Genomic DNA, 24,652 nt, shown 5'->3' on the forward strand with positions numbered 1-24,652 from the left:
AAAAGCCAAATTTCGATATCGTGTTGTTGACCCTCAAGATCGCCAAACTTGTGGCCTTGCGATCTTTTTTCGTGGGGTTTCTTATAAGGCGTTTTTACTCTTACAAGCCACGCACTCTAAAATATGTGAAGCTGTGGTTGAAGAGGTTAGTAGTGCCGCAGGAAAATAGGCACAACTGTCTGAAGTGCCTGTTTATTCTTCATAACTTGCCTAATCCTGATTTCACCGTCAATCAGCTCCATCTTTTTCGTGCTCTTCCTAAACGTATTCTTCTAATAGGTGATTCATCTCGTGCTACTCTAACCATTCTTTGTTGGTCCATTCATTTTATTTGCTCAATCCACTCCTTTTTTCTACCTTATACCCAATCGTTTATGTTTACATGTTCGTCTTATGTTTTCACTTGGTCCTCTGTCTAGTAAAGTTTTTCCAGCGATTCTTCGTAAGATCTTCATTTCTCCAACCTCCTAGACCCTTCTAGTTGTTGCTGTATCTGGCCGGGTTTCTGCTGTTTATATCATTTTAAGACTTAAGAAGGTTTTATAAATCCGTCTCTAGTCTCAACATGTAGATATTTATTTTCCATATTGTGTCATTCAAGCAACCAGCCACCCCCAGAGCTTTGTTTGTTTGTTATCTCACTTCTGAACCAACATCACCATATCCAGACCAGATATTTAAACTTCATCTTCTGCTGTATTATCTGATCATCGACAACAAGTTTGCACCTGATTGGTATTTTAGATGTCGTCAAACTCTTAGTTTTTGATGCAAAAATGACCATGTTCAGGGACTTGGCTACACAATTTCAGCGGTACAGCAACCTCTCGAGATCTTCATTCTCTTTATTTTCCTCAACAAGCACAGCATTATCGGCGTTACATAAAACTGTGATATTAATGTTGTCCATTTTATATCCCTTCAAGCGGCGTATACTTGCTTTATAATTTCGTCCATAATTATTGAAAAGAAGCGGACGAGGGAGTGGACTAGTGAATCGCCCTGACATGTTGTATCCCATTGTATACGGGAATTGATTTGATCAGTTTTCCTTCAATTCTGGCTTGTATCTTGTTGGTTTTATACGAGGCGTGTATTTAAAGTAAGGTCTCCATTTATTTTTTTCACATTATATAACATTTATTTACTAAGTTTTGTACATTGCTGTAAAGCTTGAAATCTAAGCTATTTTTCTACGTAATCGACATCCACTTCGATTAGCTTCCTCATTCGTACGACAAACTTTTGTATCGCCTCCTCGAACTACGATCCCGCCGCCTCGCGCAAGAACGAAATGACCGCTTCATGAACTTCTTCATCGTTCGCAAATTTCATTCCTCCTAGATGTTTTTTAAGAGCAGGAAACATGGGACGATTGAATCAAGAAATTCTTCCCCTGGCGAGAAAGTCTTGGGCACATTGGACACGTTTGACTTTGTGCTCCGGGGTAAGCATTTTCGGGACCCACCTGGCTGACAATTTTCGGTATTGCAGGTTATTCACCAAAATTGAATGAATAGAGTCTCTACTGCACACATATTGGAGTTTTTCGGCCAACTCATTGACAGTCAACCTGCGATCTTTCAGCACAAGCGCCTCAACTTTCCGCACTGTTTCGTCCAAGTGTGACGGCCTGCCGCTGCGCTCCTCGTCGTGAACGTTTAGTCGGCCAGCAGAAAATTCTCTACACCATTTTCGAACGTTTTTCACATCCATACATTTCTCACCATACACTTCTTCCAATTGACGATGAATTTCTATAGGTGGAGTTTTTTTGAGTGTAAAAACTTAATGACTGAACGTAACTCGCACCTGGCGGGAGCGATAACCGGCTTTTCCATTGCAAATGGCTGCTACGTCAAGACTGAGCGTCCTAATGAGCTCCACCAGGTGTCGATTGGTGGAGGGGGGGGCCTAACGTATACAACAGTGTTGCCGGATTTCATCTAGCGCTACTTGCAGCGATACAATGGCCTTGGAGACCTTACTTTAAATACACGCCTCGTATGTTTTCAATGACCTTAATCAAGTTGAAAGCCACCTGTCTACTGTAAAGTAGATGGATAACTATAACAATATCCTGCAGCTTAGGAAAATGCTGGGTCTAGTTTTTCGGATGATCGTCACCTGCCCGATATTATTTCTTCAAACTCAGAGTCCATAACCACGAATGAAATGTTAATGGTGAATAAATTAATATTTTGGGAAGAAATAACTGAGTTACGATTATTAAAAAAAAGAAGATTGTCATGGAGCACCCATAATTATCACCATAAAGAGTCAGGAGAAATTGAAAATGGTCTCTATCTGTCACTAAAAATGTTGGTTTGAAGTGCTAGTTTCATTTCATTTGTTTTAGATTTGCGTATATTTGGTGTGTAGTTTTCTATTTGTAGCATTTACAGTTTTGTTGATTTATCGAATGAACGCAAAATCTCAAAGGACAGGTATATAGCATGGAATATCAATGAACAACTCGATAATAATACCATTTTTTCATTGAGATATTTTTATTTTTGTTTTTATTTTGATTTAGTTTTCATTTTATTTTTTTTTATTTAGACAATTAGTACCTGTCGTTTGCTTCTTTGGGAAAGTAACCTGTTGGGCCGGTGGTTTATACCTAATAGTGAAAGGAAAGAGAGCAACAAGAAATGAAGCCCCAATCCTGGTAATTGCACCTCACAGCACCTTCCTGGATGCTGGAATTATATATTCTATTGGATCTCCATCCATTATTGCTAAGCGAGATAATGAAAACAATAAATATATAACGAGTATGTTTTTGTTTTGTTTTCAACTTTATTTTCGTTCAATTATATTTTTGCGATACAAATTTCATAATCCTTATTTTTATTTATATCATTATAATTTAAATTATGATGAATTGAATTGCTGAATCTTGGATTGGTATAACAGGAATATAATATCTAATATTCTTAAGATGCAATAAGTACAAAATTAAATTTTTCTAGACAATTTACCTAACTCTCTTCGTAAAATTTGGATTTTGCATGTTTTATGGTTGGTTGTTTTATAATCGAACTTTTATTATTTTTAATGATAACACTTCTTTTCATTCCTACCAGATAAAGCAATCGATTCATAAGTGGCACATTAATAATGAATGAAAATTATTCGTACATTATCGAATCAAACTGAATTTTTTTCCTGAAACATTTTGAGCCTTGATTCCTTTTTTCCTCTGAGAAAATCAATGCTACTGATGATTAATTTTGGATTTAATTTTATTTTATTAAATATTCAATTATAAATAAATTATTGAATTACTAATTTATTCAATAATTTAATTCAATATATCTTCGATACTGCCCTAGAAGAATGCTCTAGGTAATTATTCCTTCACTATGAGTATTAAGGTCTACTATTACTGTTTGAATTAAACAATTCAAAATATTCACTCATTTTTAAAGAAGTTGAAATGTTTATCATTGGAAATAATGAACTTCTATGATATGTTTTAAAACTACTCAATTGCTGTTTATCCTTTTGCTTAGGAGAACCATATTACTATTGCAAATCGCCAAATAGAAGTAATATCAAATTAGAAGCATATTTATTTTGTATGTGATTTGTTGACTTCCTTTAGTTCATACTTCGAGTTGCCCTTATGGTTTAGGCTGTGATGCATAGGTATGCATGTAGGAAGTATTTCTTCCATGTAATGATCCATTGATACCATTCTTTAGAGGATAGGTAATTCGAAAAATACATAGGTTGTAAAAAAAATATTTATGGAGGATTCCTTTAAAACATTGGCTCATTGATTGGACAGAGTATTTATAAATTATTGTAACTTGTAATATCGTAATGGCCTTTGGAATTAGTTCATTACCGCTCTTCACTAGTTCTGGAAACGAATTACCAGATATATGAACAGATCTCATACAACTTGATCAAAACCATTGAAAATAAGATGTTCCAATTTGATCCAAAAAAAACTAGTATCTTGTAATACAAATTAATTCATGTTAATTTCATTTAAAAAAAAAAGGTATGTCATGAACAATGGAGGAGGATGTCAGCCAAATCACCGCCACGACATTTACGGCTGTATGTTCTCGATAACTTCCCCAATTCCATCTTTAAGATGTTCATTCGATAGTGAAGCTTTGACATAGATCCTATCTTTCACTTAACCTCCAAAGAAAAAATTCTAAAGATGTTAAAACACAAGATTTCGATGGCCAACTGTGATCACCTATTCCAGAGATAGCACGGGGGAGTTAATCTTTTCTTGCAAGATTGCGATTATTTTGTTGATTTTTGGCACGTAGTGCCATCGTCCATAACAATTCTGGCGATAAAAAATCATTAGCATAGCCTAATTCCTAATCGACAAACCTGGGTTTTTGTCAATTTAACAAAATACTTTGATTTTGCGAACTGTGACTGCAAAATTTTCACCATTTTTGTAGTGAATTTCAACCACCTCAATGCATTGTTGAAGCGAGTATCGTTCCATTTTTAGTAATGGCGTAAAATTTCAAAATATGGAAGCTTCAAAAGTGGCAGTTGCCCAGGTAGTGGGCTATTGAAAATGAATCCTTGTATAAGTGTATACACTTAGATCATTTGAAAAAGGTGTCAGACAGGGAGATTTATTGAGTACTCTTCTTTTCAATATCATCATGGATGAATTAATGAAAAATGTACGTGAATGGATAATGAACAGATGAAGATCTTCTCATATTACGCCATTTTGCCCTTCTGGGTGTCATAAATGAAGATGATCTACAGATGCTATTATACATGTTCAATCTGATGGCCAAGTCACTCAATATGAAATCACGTATGAAATTAATGCAACATCAGAAATACCTACACAATGCAATCTAGCTGTTGATCACAACATCTAAGAAATGTAGAATATATGTATAAAGATACGAGAAGACCAAGTAATTCATTCATAGCTGAGATGCGATCTGATGCAACAAAACTAAAGGTTTTTAGCAACAGCAGAAATTAAAGTACTCAGATGAATTGCGTAAAGAACCATACTGGACAAAGAGCGATGCGAGAATTCGCTAGAAACAAGATATTTGGGCCCTGAACAGAAAAGTCGAATGGAATCATCATATTAACTGAATGGATGACACACGAATAGTTAAAGATGGTGTGATAACTTAAGACCAGATTAGACATTGTAATGAAGAAGAAACAGTATAAGTAATTTGAAGGAAGAAAAAGAAGACAATCATAAATAGTGTATCATCAGATCTTATTAAAATTTTGTACAATCTTTGTATCCAAGCCAAATATTTCAAAGGCCACTACAATGTTACATACTCTGTATAATGCTGAAGGATTTTATCGCCAAGCTGTTTTATTTGAGATTAATCAATAAAAATGGATTTCCATCAATGAAATATTCAGAACGTTATCAGTTGATCATTACAATATACTCCTTTAGAATTAGTGTAATGTTTGGATTGTAGCTTATGGTTTTAGACTGTCTCAAAAATTAGTTGTGATGTTAATTTCTCTTTTTTCAAGAACTCATCAATTTCACCCAGCCAATTTATGTGTTCCGAGATGACCCGAACTCTAGACACAATACCATCAAAGAGATCATAAAGAGAGCGACTTCCAAAATGGATTGGCCACAAATACTGATCTTTCCTGAAGGCACCTGTACAAATAGATCGTGTCTGATTACCTTCAAACCTGGTGCATTTTATCCCGGTGTTCCTGTACAACCTGTGTGCATCAGGTATCCCAATAAAATAGACACGGTTACGTGGACTTGGGATGGACCAGGGGCGTGAGTATATTTTTTCAGACGTCAATAATTGAGTACCGAAAAAAATAATAAAAATGAAAATCTCACTTCGAAACCTCTTGACGCAATAGGTTTCGAGCCCAACTAGTGAAAACACATTTTTTCATAGTCACCTTCAGGAGTGATACTTGTCCTTCAACGCTCCTTCAACTTTTCAATACCTTTTCTTCATTCTGAGGTCTGCAAAAAGCCAGTTTTCTGGGGACCAGATCTGGAGAATAAGCTGGGTTGGTCAATCAGTTGAAAGCGCAAATCGTTCAATTTGGTCATGGTTTTCATCGATTTGTGACAAAGGGCATTGTCTTAGTTAAAGATAATTTTTTTCTTTTCTATTTGATCACGTTTTTTCTGAATTCAACGATTCAACTATTGCTTTGTCAAGAGAGTCAACGGATATACCACGCACGTCCCAAAATACGGATACCATAACCTAGCCAGCTAATGTTTGAGATTTTAGTCACTTTGCACATATTTCACCGACTGCTTCCGCTCAAACTAGTTTGAATCTATGCTATCTTTCTATGATTTTTTTGCATTTGTATAATCCAGTTTCGTTTTTTTTTTGTGATACGAATCAAAATAATTCTTCTTCCATTCCTTTACCTCTCCTTTCAATTTGCAAGTTCAGTAGTTTCAGCTGCCTAATCTTGATTGTTACTGTGAATCTTGACCTATTTATTACCTATTCATTATTGAAGATGAAGGTGGGCAACATAGTTGATTTATATGCGCAATTGTGTTTTGTTCTCATAATTCATTGTCATATGGATAAAATAGGTTGAATTGATACATTTTCTTTTATATATTTATCATCCATAATGGGGAATTTTAATCAATAACAACATTCAACTGTCAAGTTCAATAACAAATTTCCAGCGACCTTTTGGTGTCGCATTTTATGTCACAGAGTATAATTGACCTCAAAGCACCTCGTTTTTGCACACAAAATCCTTAGTTATTTTCAACGCCGTTTCGACAACATCGTGTTGCTATCTTCAAAAACTAAAGTTTACCTTCGTTTTATTTATTTGATTTATAGATTTAATTATATGAAAAAAAATTTATGTAATTAGACTTAAATTTTATAATCTTGATCATAATATATGATTCATTGAATGTTTCAACATTATCAGCAAATCCTTTTAATGAAATAATATTCGTTGCAGCTTGAAACTACTTTGGCTGACGCTGACAAGACCTTATAGCTATTGCGAAATAGAGTTTTTACCAGTATATACCCCTAATGAAGAAGAGAGGAGAGATCCTAAATTATATGCTAATAATGTACGGAAAGTCATGGCCAAGTAAGTATCAAACAAGGACCTAGGATAGGTAAATTAAATTTAAGCGCACTGTAGTCGTGTATGTGGCAACATGAATCTTACAAGATTCTCACTTGAAATTAAATTTAAAACTGACTTAGTGAATGATCAAAATTGCAACATGAATCTTACAAGATTCTCACTTGAAATTAAATTTAAAACTATCTTAGTAAATGATCAAAATTATAAAATCCAAATAAACCTTTTCTGATGAAAGTTATTAAAATTGAAAACATTGAAAAAATACAGATATCTAGCTGAAAAAGTGCTCCTTTTCTCATTCATGCAATCAGATAGTGCAAATCTCTAGCATCATTTTCTGAAAACATGAACGTAATTAAGTCAATTTCCGAGCATTTAGTCTCAATACCTTGATTTTAAATTGGATGGAACAATACCAGGAATAAGAACACTTTTTGTTTTTATACAAATCTATCTCTCCTGGAACCTTTAGTGCCCAATTAATATGATGCTATATATATATTTCCTAACGCTAGTAACCCAATTTTCTTTTTTATTAAATGGTGGGTTACTCTATGGGCTTGAAACTAATTTCCTGAATTTATGTAATTGATGATTCATTTGGGAATAAACATATATTTGTTTATTTATATACTTATCGTTGTTTCGTCTAAGTAATGTACTATGTCAACCATTTTGAGAAATGAACTGTACTCCATTTAAATCGACAGTCTTCTTAGGAAGAAGTCCTATCGAATTGATTTACTGATCTACTTTTCTGCGTTTTCACCTCAATTTCATCAGTTCAATACCCCCGAGTTAGCGAAAGAATATTTTGTTCAAAGAGGCTAATAAAAAGGTACACGCCTCATTAAGTGGATTCTGTCATTTCTCAGCGGGAATCTTCTGAACTTCAATTTCTGAAACCTTATCCACGACTTCTTACTAAAATAGTACCATATGTGACTCTTCAGTATTGTCAAGTTCGCATTGAAATATTACTGTGGGTTCAACTGTGGATTAATTCTCGCTTATTCTCTTCCCTCTTGATCAAGATTCAAATTTCACGTAACTAACAATAACAATTTCGGTTATAAAAACTCAAGATGTATCTTGAAGCATCTCATTGACGGCACGTTTGCTATTCACAATTCATATACAGAAAGGGGATTCCACAGTTCAACAAAAAACTCCCATCGAAAAGGTGCCAACATTATAAAATTATATACTAATAGTTAACTTAATTTGAAAAGAGGCAGATGTTATTGGGTGAAACTATGCCTCTTGTTGATTTTCCCCGAAGAAATATGACTAGATTCTTATTTATTAGTTTATTTATAAGACAGTAATGCCTTACGATAATTTCCAGCAAGTCTTTTGCCTAAACTAACGCTAACTTGAAAGTGCTGAAGATTCTCATATGGTACTACTTTATAACGAGTGGACTTTTAACACGTTAACTGCCACCTGTACAGCTGGCGGCCAAGAGACTTGATACTTGAAGTGCCAAACGAAACTGTTGTGTATCCCGAAAATGTGCTTTTCTCCACTGAATATTGACATATCATTGTGAAACAAAAGCACATATCAAAATTTTGAATTTCCATTTATATACGGAAATTAAGTATTTTGTATGGATAGCCGGCTGTACAGGGTGGGCAAATTTCGATGTTTTAGCACTACAACTTTTGAACCAGAGGAGATAGACAAAATCTGATACCCACTTCTCGATCTCTTTTTCTGAGAAACTAACAAGGGTAGTATTCATTTCTGGCCACCTTATTTTGTTTTCGAGTTATAAGCGAAAATTGGAAAAATGGCGATATCGAAAAACATTTATATCTCCGCTAATACTGATGATAGAGCTCTGAAATTAAAACATTATACAGGCACTTTTTTACGTAGAATCCAGTGGCGTGCTCGTATTTCCAGAAGGGTTTTTAATTACGAAGCTATGACCCAAAGTTATGTTTTTTCAAACGTGAACACTAGATTTTTGTGTCATTTTCTGAAAGCTTGATTTTTCCTGATTTCAAAAATATATAACATCGTATGATTCGGATCAATATAAATAATAGAAAATGGCCAAAAACCTCTTTTCACCTAAGAGTCCCAATATTTCTATGGTTTCAACTGTTGATGAACACAGAAAAATCGAGCTTTCTATAACAAGAGCAGTGTCCTTCCGTCAATCTGATTATTTCTATGCTTTTCACTTATTTCTACAAAATTCGAATCTAGATATGTTTTATAAATTTTTTTATCTAAAGATTGATTTGGAAATAACGAAGAAACCACAAGATCGAATTTTTCAATCGAAAGAGTTGTATTGAGATGCATGTATCAGGAGATTATTTACATAGGTCTCCAGAATCAATACACACCAGTACCAATCCATTTTAAACAGCATATGAAATGATGCATATATGATTGAACTTTTAATTACGAAGGGACAAACAAGAAATAATATTTAACCTAATAATGATAACAATTGCACAATGCACAGTCGACACCTCTTCTCGATATTTCAATAAATGAATATTTGAAACTGTGTTCAAGCTACCTAGGAAACTTTTTCCAAGTTCGTTTATCTTTTCGAAACTATTTGTATAAAATAAATATAGATTCGAATTTTGTAGAAATAAGTGAAAAGCATAGAAATAATCAGATTGACGGAAGGACACTGCTCTTGTTATATAAAGGCTCATCAACAGTTGAAACCATAGAAATATTGAGACTCTTAAGTAAAAAAAGGTTTTTGACCATTTTCTGTTATTTATTTCGATACGAATCATACGATGTTATATGTTTTTGAAATCAGGAAAAATTAAGCTTTCAGAAAATGGCACAAAAATCTAGTGTTCCCATTTGAAAAAACATAACTTTGGGTCATAGCTTCGTAATTAAGAACCCTTTTGAAAATACGAGCACGCCACTGGATTCTACGTAAAAAAGTGCCTGTATAATGTTTTAATTTCAGAGCTCTATCCTCAGTATAAGCGGAGATATAAATGATTTTCGATATCGCCATTTTTCCAATTTTCGCTCATAACTCGAAAACAAAAGAAGGTGGCCAAAAATGAATACTACCCTTGTTAGTTTCTCAGAAAAAGAGATCGAGAAGTGGGTATCAGATTTTGTCTATTTCCTCTGGTTCAAAAGTTGTAGTGCTAAAACATCGAAATTTGCCCACCCTGTACAGGTGGCGAACAATAGAATTTCGTATCCATTTTTTCCATTTGGCCGCCGGCTGTACAGGGTGTCAATATCGATAATCACTGAAAATCTTATACGGCAGTTAACTTGCTAATGAATTAGTACTATAAGGAAGATTGAAAATTCGAAAATTTCAGGCATGATCTGTTCAGAGAAAATAATCATTTATATATATTTACTCAATTCTTCCGTCTGTGTGTAAGAACACAGTTCGAGAAAAATGAAAAAACCACAACATCGTATTAAAACAATTAGTTATTCTCCATTGTATAACGATTTCTGTTATTGGGCAATTCAAAAATAAAATCGCAAAGATCAGCATCTTTATAGAATATTATTTATTAAAATTGAATCGGCTCATCTACAGGGTGTTGGACTATTGACACGGCGTTCTATTACGATTAAGTGCTGGAATTTTAGGTCTTTTCGACACAGTAACATTAGGCTCCATTGAATCTATATTCTCAATTTCTAAATTCACAGGGGGTATCAAAAAAGTGTAAATGATCGAATATCGTTTTCTTCTTATAAACAAACTTGTTTTTTATCGAATTTTCAGATTGATTGAAATAAATGAACCCAAGTTTGTACGTAAGTTTATTATGCTTAAAATTTACCATTTTTGAGATATTTCGATTTTGCATGAACTGAAGAATCTTTGGAATGAGATTTTGGAAGTGGATAGTAGAAGAACTGAGGTAAGGACTGACTTTTTGATAATCATTGGAAACTCTACTGGGTGTTCAAAATGAGTTGATTCATTGATTCATTGACTTATCCTAAAATGAAGATAGAGCTTATTCCAATGGCACCCCCATATTGTATTTTCTCATTCGATTTTCCGAAGATAATGCAATTTGCTATATTATAAAAAATAAAATACAGGGTATGCCATTTGGAATATGCCCCCGTTGGCCGTTTGAATAAGTCATCAATGAATTGTCTCATTTTGAACAACCAGTAGAGTTCTTGATGATTTTCAGAAAGTCAGTACTTACTTAACATCTCATTTGAAATGAATTCATTAATTTCGGAGTTATAAGGTTTTTCCAAAGTCACTTCAATTCATGAAAAATCGAAAATCTCAAGTTTTAAGCATATATGAAACTTTGAACAAATTTTGGTTCATTTAGTCCAAAACAGAGTGTTCCATAAGAAAAAACACATGTTTGGTCAATTCAAAAACAATTTGAGAATGTGGATATAATGGAGACTAATGATACTGCGAGGAAAAAAAATTTTTACGCTTAATCGTAATAATAATAATAATGTAGTTTATTTCATCATAATAGAGTTATACTCGATGCATGCTCTTTCAAAAACCTCTCAAAACATTTTTAAATCTGTTTTTCACCTACAATTACGCTAGTCATCCTTAAAGGTTTTCATTTTATAGTATCTAAGTGCTATGAGCGATTGGCTTAGGTTCATATTTTGGTATTTGCCCTACTAATATCGATTTAATTAACCTCTGCGTGCATTACCGTACGATCAAGTGTGGTTTTTTTTTGTTTCTCCACTCGAGTTTTCCATAAAAAACATGATAATATTATTTATACATTTTCAGAGCATTAGGTATACCAGTCTCGGATTATACTTACGACGATTGTAAATTACTGACCAAGGCTAAAGAGATGAACCTTCCCCATGCGACTTCCATAGTGGATCTTCAAAAGTTGAGACATAGTTTAGGGTGAGATCCCATTCCGAAAATTGACTTTGTGCGTTATCACCCATAAATTCATCAAATTCCAGAATGGCCAGTACATCTCAAGAGGAGGCTCTGGTTGAATGTAGGACGAATTTGGACCTCTCGAAGGTTTCCTATAACGAGTTCACGAGTTTATTGAATATTCCATCTATGGAGATATCGACGAAGCTGCTCTATTCTATTTTCAATAAGGTAAAACAATTGTACATTTTCGAGATGGTTTTTAATTACCATTTCAGTTGTTGGAGAATGCCTTCAATTCTGCTCATGTTCCATGTAATATATTACTTAAGTACAGGGTGTTTCGAAAAAAAATGACCCCGTCTCTAGGATTGATAGAAAACTGAAGAATTATTAGGGTTTGCTCTGTAAAACATTTTCGTAACACCATCCGTATTCAAGATAAAAGGCGTTGAAGAAAAAAAAGGTTATACATTTTTTGACGATTTTGCCGAAACTACTGGCAACATTGTAATTTTATACGAATATGTCTTGAAAGCTGATACATCCCAGGAATTTGTTTTCATATCTGACTCTCACAGAAGGCGCTACACGATTCATCCAAGTAGTATTGAACATAATATTTTTAAGGTTAGATTCATGAATCAAAATTTCAAGTAAACATTCAATTTTAAATCAAAGTAATGAAGTGATCAAAGTTATAAAGTGATCAAAGTAATGAACCGATGCTGGTATAAAGTAATGATAAAGTTATCAATTAAACAAAAAATCACAAGAAGAAAATTAAAATTGTGGGCTGTAGTCCTTATACGGTGACTATCAAGTAGTTCACTGCCAAGGAATTTAGGGAAATAAAAGAACGGGATAAAAAATACGTATTCGATTTATTTCAACCCACTAAAAGAGTTTGAAGAAGATGAGTATTTGTCTAGATTCTTAGGGTCGCTGGACGCTTGGGTCGTTGTGTCTCGGTCGCAGGTAGTTTTTCGCCGGTCGGGAACAGATGTGATATTCTTCAATCTTCTTGTTGTCGGTACAAGTGTGGAACATCTGTGGAAGTCGTAGTTTCTTGTAGAATGGTCTGAACTCTGTTGAATTATTCTCCCTGAAATGCCGAGTTTTATGGGCATTCAGGCTGTTTTCTATTCGCCATTCACAACGCCTTTCTACGGATCCCTAAGGGGTGTGGCTTTGATTATTCCAAGTTTTTACACCGAGTTCTTCTGTTTTAAGATTTTCGTTCTCGGACGCAATATTTTCGAGGGAATCGATAGATTCCCTACAAAATAAAGACTAAGAAAATAAAATTCAATTAGAGTAGTAGGTCTCCAAAATGTCCATTCCATTCCAAATGTTATATTCTTGTTCAAAAAATTCTATATATGTCTTATAACATGCTTAAATGAGTGAAAATGTTGGTTTTATAGTTTATATCTAATTACTTAATAAATTATTGATATTAGAGTTGGCGTAAGAATTAACGAGCACTCGAAAACTTCTGCTTTCTAAATTGCTTTTCTAATTTTTTCTTGCGTAATCTTCGTATTCTTTTCCTCAAGACAGTTTTGATTACAGGATGAATATGGTCATATTGACATGAGGGAATATCTCTTGAGTACCCTCGCTATAAACCGGACAACAAGTGAAGCAGTGAATATTGCTTTCAAAGTAAGTTAACTAATTAATCTACATAACAATTAGAATAATAGTTATTAAAGTGCGTTCATTTAAATTCGTGGTCAAGAGTGCTGTGGAGAAATTAAAGTTGATTTTCTATGATTACAAGTAGCGCATTGCTTGTACCATATGACTAAAATTTGTTTACATATTTACGAATCTGGGAACTATATATGGTACAAGCTGAGCGCTACTTGAAAATCAACTCTAATTTCTCCACAGCACTCTTGACCAGGAATTTGAATGAACGCTTGTTATAATATAATATATAATAAGAAGTATCAAAGCACAATGGTTTCTGCCCACGTTATTATTTTTTATGCTTAATTCCAACATATAGGGAATTTCTATCAAATCAATTTGAAATGGCGGAATACCTACCTGTTCGTGATTCAATACTTGGTTGCCAATTTGAATTTCATTATTTGAATGTACTCGAATTTCAACTCTTATTTATTTTTTGTTCTGATAATAAATCTTTGGAATCAGTCAAGGAATGAAAATTTCAACTTCCCCTGAAAATTTCACAGTTTGCGTTTTGGAATATGTATACTAACAAATTGAGAATTAAAAAAATCCATTCGTCCATACCGTACAAAATATGTGAAATATTTCAGTGTCAACAGATCGGAGTAAGTTGAAATTAATTTTGTGAATGTAAAATAATCACTCAAATGTACATAATGTTAACTGTGAACAAGGCGGCGTCATAAACTCGCAGGAGCCGCACTAGAGTGTGGCGCGAATCCCATAACGCCACCTCTCGGGCAGACAGAGTCACTACAAATTGAAATATTGAGATATATTCCATGTTGAGATGTTTTGTATATTTCATTTGTAGCTTAATATGGGGTCTAATATTCGAACAGACTATATAATTATGAACTTAATGCAATCTGAGCTGAAATGATCTTTTTTTGTAGATATACGACCAAAGTGGTCAAGGAAGACTGACATTAGAAGATTTCAAAAAAGCAGTACACTATACACTTGCGCTCACCGAAGATACAGCAACAGAAATATTCCATCAAATGGATATAAACAAACTGGGATACGTTACCTTCAGTAAGTTTTTCTTTATTTACAATATATATCATTTTTACTGTACTCGATAAATTTCGACAAAATAGTCCGAGTTACCTGAAAGTGCGATTAGTCCTGAACAAACACCTAGATTTTATTTCATTCAAAAATTCCAACTATTCACATATTTTTCCTTAAAGGTACAAACTGTTCACCACGTGGTTTACAGTTTAATAAGTTTTATCAACAATGGTGAGTTCTTCAGGTGTGTCTTTCCATTCTTGGCATCGAAATATACTGCGACTGTCTTCTTAGGGTTTATTTTAATTCTCCATTTCTTGAAATAGACTAATAATCGATCCAACTCTTTTTGTAGTTTATTTCTTATAGCATTCTTCTCTCTGATTGAGTGGTAGACAGCAGTGTCATCTGTAAATTGTGCTGTCTTTGTACTTCCTAGATAAGAGATATTGCTCAAAAATATATTGAAAAGCAGTGGTTCTCAAACCGATCCTTGAGGCACGTCAGCTTCTATTTTTCTCGTTGTTGATCTCGTTCCATCTATGTTGACCCTGAACTTCTTATATTGTTCAGGTATGATTGGATTACTTGGAAATTTTGTTTCATCTTGTATATTAATGCTTCTTGCCACATCTCACCAAAGGCCTTTTCAACATATGTCTAAGAATACCTACAGCTCGTATTTTATGCAGCGGTATTTGTCGACAAGTTCATTTGTTGCTTTATGTCTTCTGTTATTCTGATCATTTGTTGAATCATCGAGTGTTCTTTTCGGAATCCAAACTGTTGATCAGGTATGATCCTTTTCTCTTCAACGAAACTGTCAAGCCTTCGGGTATATCAGTTTCTATATCACTTCGCTAAGGGCCGGTAATAAACTTATTGGCCTTCAGTTGGTTGGATCCTTCCTATTATTCCCTCTTTTCGATATGAGAATAGTGTCTGCGGTTTTCCATGATTCTGAGAAATATCCTGTTTCTAATATCGCTCTTGCTATTTCAGCGATATCTTCTAGTGCTTCTTTTGGTAGGTGTTTCAGAGCTTGATTATGAATGCCATATGCTCCTGAGGCTTTTCTATTCTTCAATCAAGATACTATTGTGGGTTGTGGTCCTTATACTGTGACTAACACGTAGTTCACGGCCAAGGACAAATAAGGGAAATAAAAGAACGGGATAAAAACACTTATTCAATTCATTTCCAACCCACTAAAAGAGTTTGAAGAAGATGATATTTAGATTAATTGTCCGCAAAAAGGGGTTCGGTCAATTTCAGATGAATTTTGTTACTAATATTGAACAACCAAAAATTGTGAAATGCAACTTACCCCAACGAGCTGCAGAAGAAACCTAGGCGAATCACCGCTAATCTGGTTCCAAAAAGGAGGTTCCAAGGAAGGGAATGCAGGGGAATTTACCTCCCTTAAGTACCTGTGGCTTCACCTGGCTGATGATAAATTCAGGGCACTTCACGAATAGTTGTTTAATATTATTTTGTTCACTAACACTATTAGATGACGATGCAGAAAATAGATGAAAATAAATTAACTAATTATGATGAATTATCAGAAGATTAATCAATTTTGTCTCTTTTTGAAACTTTTCTGTATTAGCACGTACGATCGATATTGAAAATCTGTTCTGTTTCTCCGCTGACAGCCGATACGAAATCAGATTCTACCGGGGTCGGGAAATACGACCGTAGTTCACGACTGAACATGCCGCCCGCCCTGAAGTGTCCCTTCAGTAAGATAACTGAACTGAAGAAGTAAACAGACGAAATAATTCAGGAGCAATCTACTGAGTTGGAAGAGGACACAATTTAACGACTGGTCGCCGAATTGTCCCAGACGCAGTGGCAACATCAGCAACGCGGGTTGTGGAATCAGTTCCCGGAAAAACAGATGATATACGACCGATAGACCACTTTAGAGGAGGAAGATTGTCATCTCGAATGACGACGACGGTACCTGGAAGGATAGAAGTAGATGGGTGCAACCATTTGTGACGTTGCTGCAAGGTGTGCAGGTACTCCGTACGCCAACGCTTCCAGAAGTCCTGCTGAAATCGTTGGACTAGTTGCCAGCGAGACAGACGGTTTACTGATACGGAACTCACATCGTTATCAGGAGGAGCGGTGAGAGAGCGAAAAACCAAAAAATGCCCTGGTGTGAGAGCTTCAAAATCAGAAGGATCAGACGAAGGGAGATACAGAGGACGAGAGTTGAGAATTGCCTCCACCTGAGTACAGACGGTGAGAAACTCCTCGTACGTGAGTTTTTGCTCGCCGATAACGCGAGTGAGATGATGCTTAGCAGATTTGACAGCAGCCTCCCAAAGGCCGCCAAAGTGAGGGCTGGAAGGAGGTATGAATCGCCAGTCAGTGCCAGAGGAAGAGGCGGCATCACACAGACTTTGTTGATGTTGTGGAGCAGCCAATAAGCGGCCAAGGTCACGAAGGTAATTATGCGCACCCACGAAGTTGGTCCCGTTATCCGAAAAGATAACAGAAGGATGACCTCGGCGTGCAACAAACCGACGATAAGCAGCAATGAAAGCTGAAGTGGATAGCTCAGACGCTAACTCTAGGTGAACCGCTTTAGTAGTGAAACAGATGAAGACGACTAGATATGCTTTGGTGCTGACGGCTCCGCGCAGTCGCGCACTCGTCACGTAAAATGGACCGACGTAGTCAACGCCAGTGGTAAGAAAAGCCATAGCAGAAGATAACCGCTCAGGCGGAAGATTGCCCATTGGCTGAATGAGAGGACGAGGTTTGCAGGAGAAGCATCGGTTACATTTTCGTAGACGGTTACGAACTACGTTGCGGCCATCCAAGATCCAGAACCGTCGACGAATGAATGAATGCGTAGCTAAAGCACCGGCGTGAAGTAGACGATAATGGGCATCATCAATGATCAGATGCGTGAGATGATGATTTTTGGGTAGGAGAACAGGATGTTTGTGTTTATAAGGTAGTAAGGAGGCTGAAAGGCGACCACCGACACGTATAAGTTCATGATTGTCGAGAAAGAGATGGAGTTTCATGATAAGCCGATGACGAGAAGAAGGTTTTTTAAGTTCAGCTAGCTCCTCAGCGAAATGCAGAGACTGAACTAGACGTATCAAACAAATTTCAGCTTCTTGAAGCTCAATAGAGGAGAGGAAACCTGAGCGAGGGAAAGATGGACGACGAGCATTTACCATGAAACGTCGACAAAAGGCAGTTACGCGCTTGAGATGAAGATACGAAGAGAAACGTTCTATGAAGGTGGGTTCATTGGAGATGGCCGCTAACATTAAGGAGGAGATCGGCTTTGCTTCGTCGTCCACCTGTTCAGTTTGAGATGAATCGACAGAGGAAAGAGTCCACGAGGATGGGTCGAGAGACAACCAAGGAGGACCGCGCCACCACAATGGGTGGTGATGAATATCTGAGGGCATCAATCCTCGAGAGGCGCAATCAGCTGGATTGTCTTCAGATATTACATGCCTCCAGCAATTAGAAGGAATCAAATCCTGTATCTCAGCGACTCGATTGCCAACAAATGTCTTCCACCTGTGACTCTCACCACGGATCCACGACAAGGCAACAGAAGAATCGCAAAAGGCAATATAGTCAGCACTGAGATTCTGTAAAACGCGGGTAGACAAATGATGCATGAGTTTTGCGAGAAGATGGGCACCGCAGAGTTCTAGACGAGGCAGGGACATTGCCTTACAAGGAGAAATTTTGGATTTGGCCGCTAGAAGAGACACGTGGAATCGACCGGACGATGTAGGAGTGCTTAGATAAACAACTGCAGCATAGCCGGATTCAGAGGCATCACAGAAGCCGATGAAGCGATGAGCAGAAGAAGAAACGGCAGGGATGAATCGTGGTATGTGAAGCTCTGTCAACGTGGGCAGCTGGGATTGAAACTGCAACCACCGGTTTTTAATCTCATTCGAGAGAGGTTGATCCCATTCTAGATAAAGTAGACAGAGCTGACGAAAGAAGATTTTGGCATAGAAAGTGACTGGAGTTAGCCATCCCAAAGGATCGAAGATTCTAGCCATCTGACTCAGCACATTCCGTTTGGTGACTGTCGTTGAGTTTAAACGGACGGAATAAAAGAAGTGATCAGATGTAGGATTCCATCCAAGTCCCAGAATTTTGAGACTTGGTTCACGGTCAAGAAGAAGGGGGTCAATAGAGGAGGATTCCCTACGATGATCAGATGGGATACCGTCTAGCAGGGGAAGATGATTAGTAGCCCATTTACGCAGCTCAAAACCACCCGCCATGAGCAGGTCTTGAACCTGCTTTCGCAATTCAAGAGCTTCAGATTCGGATGAACAGCCGGTCAAGATGTCATCGACATAAATCTCATTCAGCAAGACTTGCCTTGCCGTAGGAAATCTGAGTCCGTCGTCCGAAGCTAGCTGATGAAGGGTTCTAAGTGCTAGGTAAGGAGCCGAGGAAACTCCATAGGTGACTGTGTTCAGACGGTAATATTGGAGGGGTTCCCGTTTGGAGAAACGCCAGACGATGCGTTGATAATCCCTTTGCTCAGGGCGTATCAGGATCTGCCGATACATCTGTCTGATATCGGCAGTAAAAACAAATTGATGTAGACGAAAACGAAGCAGAAGAGTGGAAATGTCCGCTTGCAGCTTCGGGCCGGTAAGCAGAAGATCGTTGAGGGATTTGCCATTAGCAGATGCGCAAGAGGCGTTGAAGACAACTCGAATTTTAGTAGCAGGATCATCTGGACGGTGTACAGGATGATGAGGAATATAATAAGGTTCATATCGAGGATGGTCAAATGATTCAGGAACCAATTCCATGTGACCACTCGAGAGATAATCTCGCATAAACTCATGATAGGCGACACGAAGATCAGGGTTATTTTCTAGACGATTTTCTAATCGAAGAAACTGCCACATTGACAGAGGTTCCCAGACGATAAGATGAGAAGGGCAAACCAACAGTGTATCTGCCAGTGGAGTCACGAGTAACTTCAGCGCGATACAGAACTTCACACTCCTTCTCGGCAGGGGTCAAAGGAAGCACGTCAGGTACTTTATCGAGTTCCCAAAAACGCCGAACGATGTTGACAAGTTCCTGATCTGAATGACGCGGGGAGCTCAGAGGGTCCGTGATGACAGGAGAACTTATCACATCAGATGATGAGATACGGGCAGAATCATCAGAAGAATCAGTATTGTCCGAAGGAACATGGCAGGCGGCCTCTGATAGAAGGACTTTGGGCTGAGAAGGGGATGGAGAAGACACAGCAGATGATGACCCTGCTGAAAATGACGGAAAAGTGTTTCGACTAGAAGGTCGAATGCGACTATGAACAGTGGCTGGTGAGAAAGACACGTGTTTTGTCTTCCTCCGATGGCGAGCATACGGCCCATAAAGTACCCAACCTAAGGTGGTAGATAATGCACCTGGAAGCTCAGACGATGGGCACAACGTGCCAGGAAGAACTAGATGAGGAAGCACATCCGAGCCGATCAACATTCCAATGGCACGAGGAAGAAAAAAGAGTGGATCCGCCAGGCTGAGTTTCTGAAACTCAGGCCACCGGCCGTTGAATGCTTTGACAGGAAGAGGATCTATTTGGCTGTCAATAACGTAAGCTTTGATGATAAGATTGGGAGGATCCCCTTGGTGACAGAGAGTGACGTATGCGTACCCCTGAATGCGAAACTGATCCGCGTTACTCAAGGTGCGGAGTTGAATGGTTTCAGGGTGGATGAATAGACGAAGCTTGGAGGCCCACTCACGGGTGATGAGGGTGTGCTGGCAGCCGGAATCCAGGAGAGCACGGCCGAACACGACATTCCGCCGGTTATCAAGACGTATCCAAGCGGTAGGCATGAGATAGTCAGGATTATTGGTCTGACGCAAAGAAGACCGCGGAGATGAAGACAGATGATAAGAAGAGAACAGACGGAAAGACGAAGACAGACAACCGCGAGATGACCAGTGCAGTCATTCGGAACCACTTCCAGAGGAGTGGGAAGAATGAAGGGGTGGTGAAGCTGGCGAAGCTCGAGACGACACTGAACCTGCCGCCTTAGGGCTCCGGCGTGACATCATCGAGATCCCCGCTGATCGAGCCCTTATTGAGGTGCCCCGAGAGGTGACAGCACGGGTTGGCTCCTCTGATGAAACAGAGGGCGAAGAAGGACGTTCTGCCGTTGAAAGGGATTTCCTTCCAGCAAAGGAAACGGAAGGGGATGCAGTGGCAGCAGATGCCGCGGCAGCAGATGCCAGATGGAGAATTGTATGGTGTCGTCCCCCGCATGTGTGACAGCTCTGACTCGAACTGCACTTAGCGGTGGCATGGAAAGACGACATGCAATTTCTACATAGCCGCCTTTCAGTCACGAAAGCTCGTCGCTGATTAACGTTCATGGCCTTGAACTCACGACACTGGCGAACAGAATGATTCGCCGAGCAAAACACACACGCGGAAGACGACGAAGGGCACGCACCAGCGTAAGCAGGGCGGCGAGGACGCACACCAGAGGATGAAGGCACAGACGATGGGGAAACAGACGCTGAGCCTGCTGGAGATTGAGGTCTTAATGATCCCTTCGGCGCAATGGATGAGGTGACGGAAGTGCTTTCCAACACTCGCAACTGTCGATTGGTGAATTCGAGCAACTGAGCGAGAGTGGGAAAGTCATCAGAGGATAACTGTCCCTCAAACAAGTGGCGAGATGGTATATCGAGGTTGCGCAAAGCTAGTGAAAACAAGAGGAAGTCAGCCAGATCTGAAATGGGTAATGCCTTGATGGCATGAATGGCATTCTGATGCGTCGTGACGAATTTCTTCAATTGTGGTAAGGAAGACACAGATGCGAGCCGTGAATCCAAGATCTGATTCACATAAAGATTCGCCAACCGACGAGGGTTTTGATACCGGGAGTGAAGGGCTTGATAGGCCAGAGGGTAATTCACCGAATTTAATTGAAATCCAGAGATGACAGATGCTGCTTCACCAGAGATGGCAGATGCCAAGAGGTGAAACTTCTGAACGGGCGCCAGGGAATTGTTCTGATGTACTAAGGCATCGAATAGAGCGATAAATCCGGGCCATTCCTCAACCTTGCCCTGAAAGCAAGGCAGGTCAACCCGCGGAATAGGTAGCTCAGCCGATGACAATGATGGCGCCTTAACAGACGTAGATGCGGTTAGACGACTATGGGCGGCACGTACATGTAGGCAAATTTCAAAAAATGCCTCGAATTTTGATGGTGATCCGATCTGACCAGGCTCCTCTAGCTGAGAATTGAGTTGGACAACTAACTCATCAGCCTCTATGAAAGTCTTTTCCACTTTGACCAACTCAGTCAGACACATGTTGGCCACGTCGACTTCTGTGGTCAAATCCTTTATTAATTTAAGAAGAGTAGATGCCGCAGAAAATGCATTCTCGCGCTTGATGATAGATGTTGCTAAAGAGGCCTTCAATTTATCCATTGACGGCATTTTAAATTGTCGAATGACCCCGGTATGTATATCGGTATAAATTAATTCCGAAAAATCTAAGAAGAACAGACGATGTGTTTATCGTTGAAGATAATGAACAGATGACGCGCGATAAGATAACCGTGTTATGAATTTTCAATAACTACCCAATTAATGAATGAAAATCAAATCACGAATTCAATCAGATGAACGGAAATGACAATTAGACTGAATTTAGGGGGTTTTAAGATATTTTCCCGGGTTTCGGCACCAATAATTGTCCGCAAAAAGGGGTTTGCGGTCAATTTCAGATGAATTTTGTTACTAATATTGAACAACCAAAAATTGTGAAATGCAACTTACCCCAACGGGCTGCAGAAGAAACCTAGGCGAATCACCGCTAATCTGGTTCCAAAAAGGAGGTTCCAAGGAAGGGAATGCAGGGGAATTTACCTCCCTTAAGTACCTGTGGCTTCACCTGGCTGATGATAAATTCAGGGCACTTCACGAATAGTTGTTCAATATTATTTTGTTCACTAACACTATTAGATGACGATGCAGAAAATAGATGAAAATAAATTAACTAATTATGATGAATTATCAGAAGATTAATCAATTTTGTCTCTTTTTGAAACTTTTCTGTATTAGCACGTACGATCGATATTGAAAATCTGTTCTGTTTCTCCGCTGACAGCCGATACGAAATCAGATTCTACCGGGGTCGTTCGAGAAGAAATACGACCGTAGTTCACGACTGAACATAGATCTTATCGATTTTAACGGTCGCTGGCCACTTCTCGTTGCGGCCCGGTCGCAAGTACTTTTCGCCGGTCTCGGGAACAGATGTGAAAATCTTTACTCTTCTCGTTGTCGGTGCAAGTGTTGCACATATGTTGAAGTTGTAGACTGGACTGAACTCAATTGAATTATTCGCCCTGAAATGCCGGTTTTTAAGGGCATTCAGTCCGTTTTCGTTTCGTTCGTTAGCAAGGCCTTTCTTCAGATCCCTTAGGGGTGTGGCTTTGATCATTCCAAGTTTTTACACCGTTTTTAGCATTTCGGTTCGAAATTTAACTTAACTCGAATATTTTCGAGGGAATCGATAGATTCCCTACATTATTTCCTTTACTAAATGGTAGTTCTCTCCAGATGCGGTATTTATTTACTCTGTCCATCGGAGGATCGCAGCTATAGGGTTCATCCCCACCACTTCTGAGAGATTTCATTTTTGCAAGATATATCCATTGCTGGTAACTAGGCGGTGTTTTTTTGCCTCTGAAATTCAACTTTCGGCATTTACTTTCATCGAAGGAATTGTTAGATTTTCCACTAGTCTCAATATGTATATGTGAATGTTGCCATCGTTATTTTTTTTCTAATAATTCGAAAAATACTTCTCGTCTTTTCTACACGCATGAACGTTATGTCAACGCATATCCTCGTATCAAGTTCCATAAACTTGCAGTATGTTGCTTATTAATTAAAAATAACAATTTGTTTTCATTTTCAGATAGTTTTATACTCTACGCTGAAGGAAAACCCGAGCTTGAAAATGTATTATATAGAAGTAAAGAAGAAAAATTCGTCAGGAAACATGGACAATTCTGCCCATCAGAAGATTATGGAAAAAAGAGAGATTGACCTTTTCAAATATTACATTTATAATGAGGTTACTTCCGCATTATCTACCTACCTAAATTTTTCGAAATATTTCGAAAATTTTTCTCCCTGATGTTCTACGGTATTCCAACATGAACTAATGAACCAACTGAATGTTTATGTATTTGTTATTGTATTCATGAAAGTGATATAGAGAGTGTCATTTAATTTATTGTTATTTAAAAAGAAATTATTCATTGATTAATATGTAGTTTCAATGGTGTTTTCTACAATATTTCTTTGAACTAAACTAACAGATTATCCTTAATTCTGTACTGCTCCTAAGAGTAATCATATAAGATGGTGAGGAGGATGGTGATCAAAAAAAAATATTTTTATTGTATCTAATATATAGGTATTTTAAGTTTACGGACAAAGTTTATCTATAGTGAAGTCTACTTCTAAAAAATATGATAAATTTCTGAAGGGGTAGATTTGATTTTTGCCTATAAACCGTTTACTTCTTCCGACATAACACTAGCCCCATCATATGTTTGAGCCACTTATTTTGAATGCAAGTCAAATTTTCCGAATTTGGCAGATAAAATTGAAATAAATCTTCAACAGACCTCCCAGAACTTACATCATAAAATTCCATCATTGCTCAACAAGTTGGTCATTTGTTACATAATTGTGAATGACAGCTTATGTTAGTTGTTTCATCAACTTGCCAGAAAAAACAAAGATTTTGAAATTTCGTTCTCACTTTTTTATTCACAAAAAAAACAACCGAATCTATTGATTCATTTTGTATGATTTCAGATGTGTCAGGAAAAACTGATCTACTATAATAATATCATTTTCTATAAAGTTCTTTCAAATTCGTTA

The 24,652-nt window shown here is 37.7% G+C and overlaps 1 protein-coding gene across 2 annotated transcripts in view; it reads left to right on the forward strand.

The window, feature by feature from the left end:
- The window catches only part of LOC123672312 (lysophosphatidylcholine acyltransferase), a 45,155-nt gene extending 21,126 nt beyond the window's left edge, over positions 1-24,029 (forward strand). Inside the window, exons 3-10 of one of the 2 annotated variants that reach the window (XM_045606387.1) lie at positions 2,563-2,777; positions 5,518-5,785; positions 6,970-7,107; positions 11,870-11,995; positions 12,058-12,205; positions 13,550-13,642; positions 14,575-14,716; positions 23,676-24,029. In XM_045606387.1, coding sequence (XP_045462343.1) covers positions 2,563-2,777; positions 5,518-5,785; positions 6,970-7,107; positions 11,870-11,995; positions 12,058-12,205; positions 13,550-13,642; positions 14,575-14,716; positions 23,676-23,806 — 1,261 coding nt within the window. In that variant the 3' untranslated portion in view covers positions 23,807-24,029. The remainder of the gene's footprint in view (positions 1-2,562; positions 2,778-5,517; positions 5,786-6,969; positions 7,108-11,869; positions 11,996-12,057; positions 12,206-13,549; positions 13,643-14,574; positions 14,717-23,675) is intronic. The other variant, XM_045606388.1, reaches the window with a different exon arrangement.
- The last annotated feature ends 623 nt before the right edge of the window (positions 24,030-24,652 follow it).

This window comes from Harmonia axyridis, chromosome 2, assembly GCF_914767665.1.
Source record: "Harmonia axyridis chromosome 2, icHarAxyr1.1, whole genome shotgun sequence".
In the NCBI taxonomy this organism is placed as follows: domain Eukaryota; kingdom Metazoa; phylum Arthropoda; class Insecta; order Coleoptera; family Coccinellidae; genus Harmonia; species Harmonia axyridis.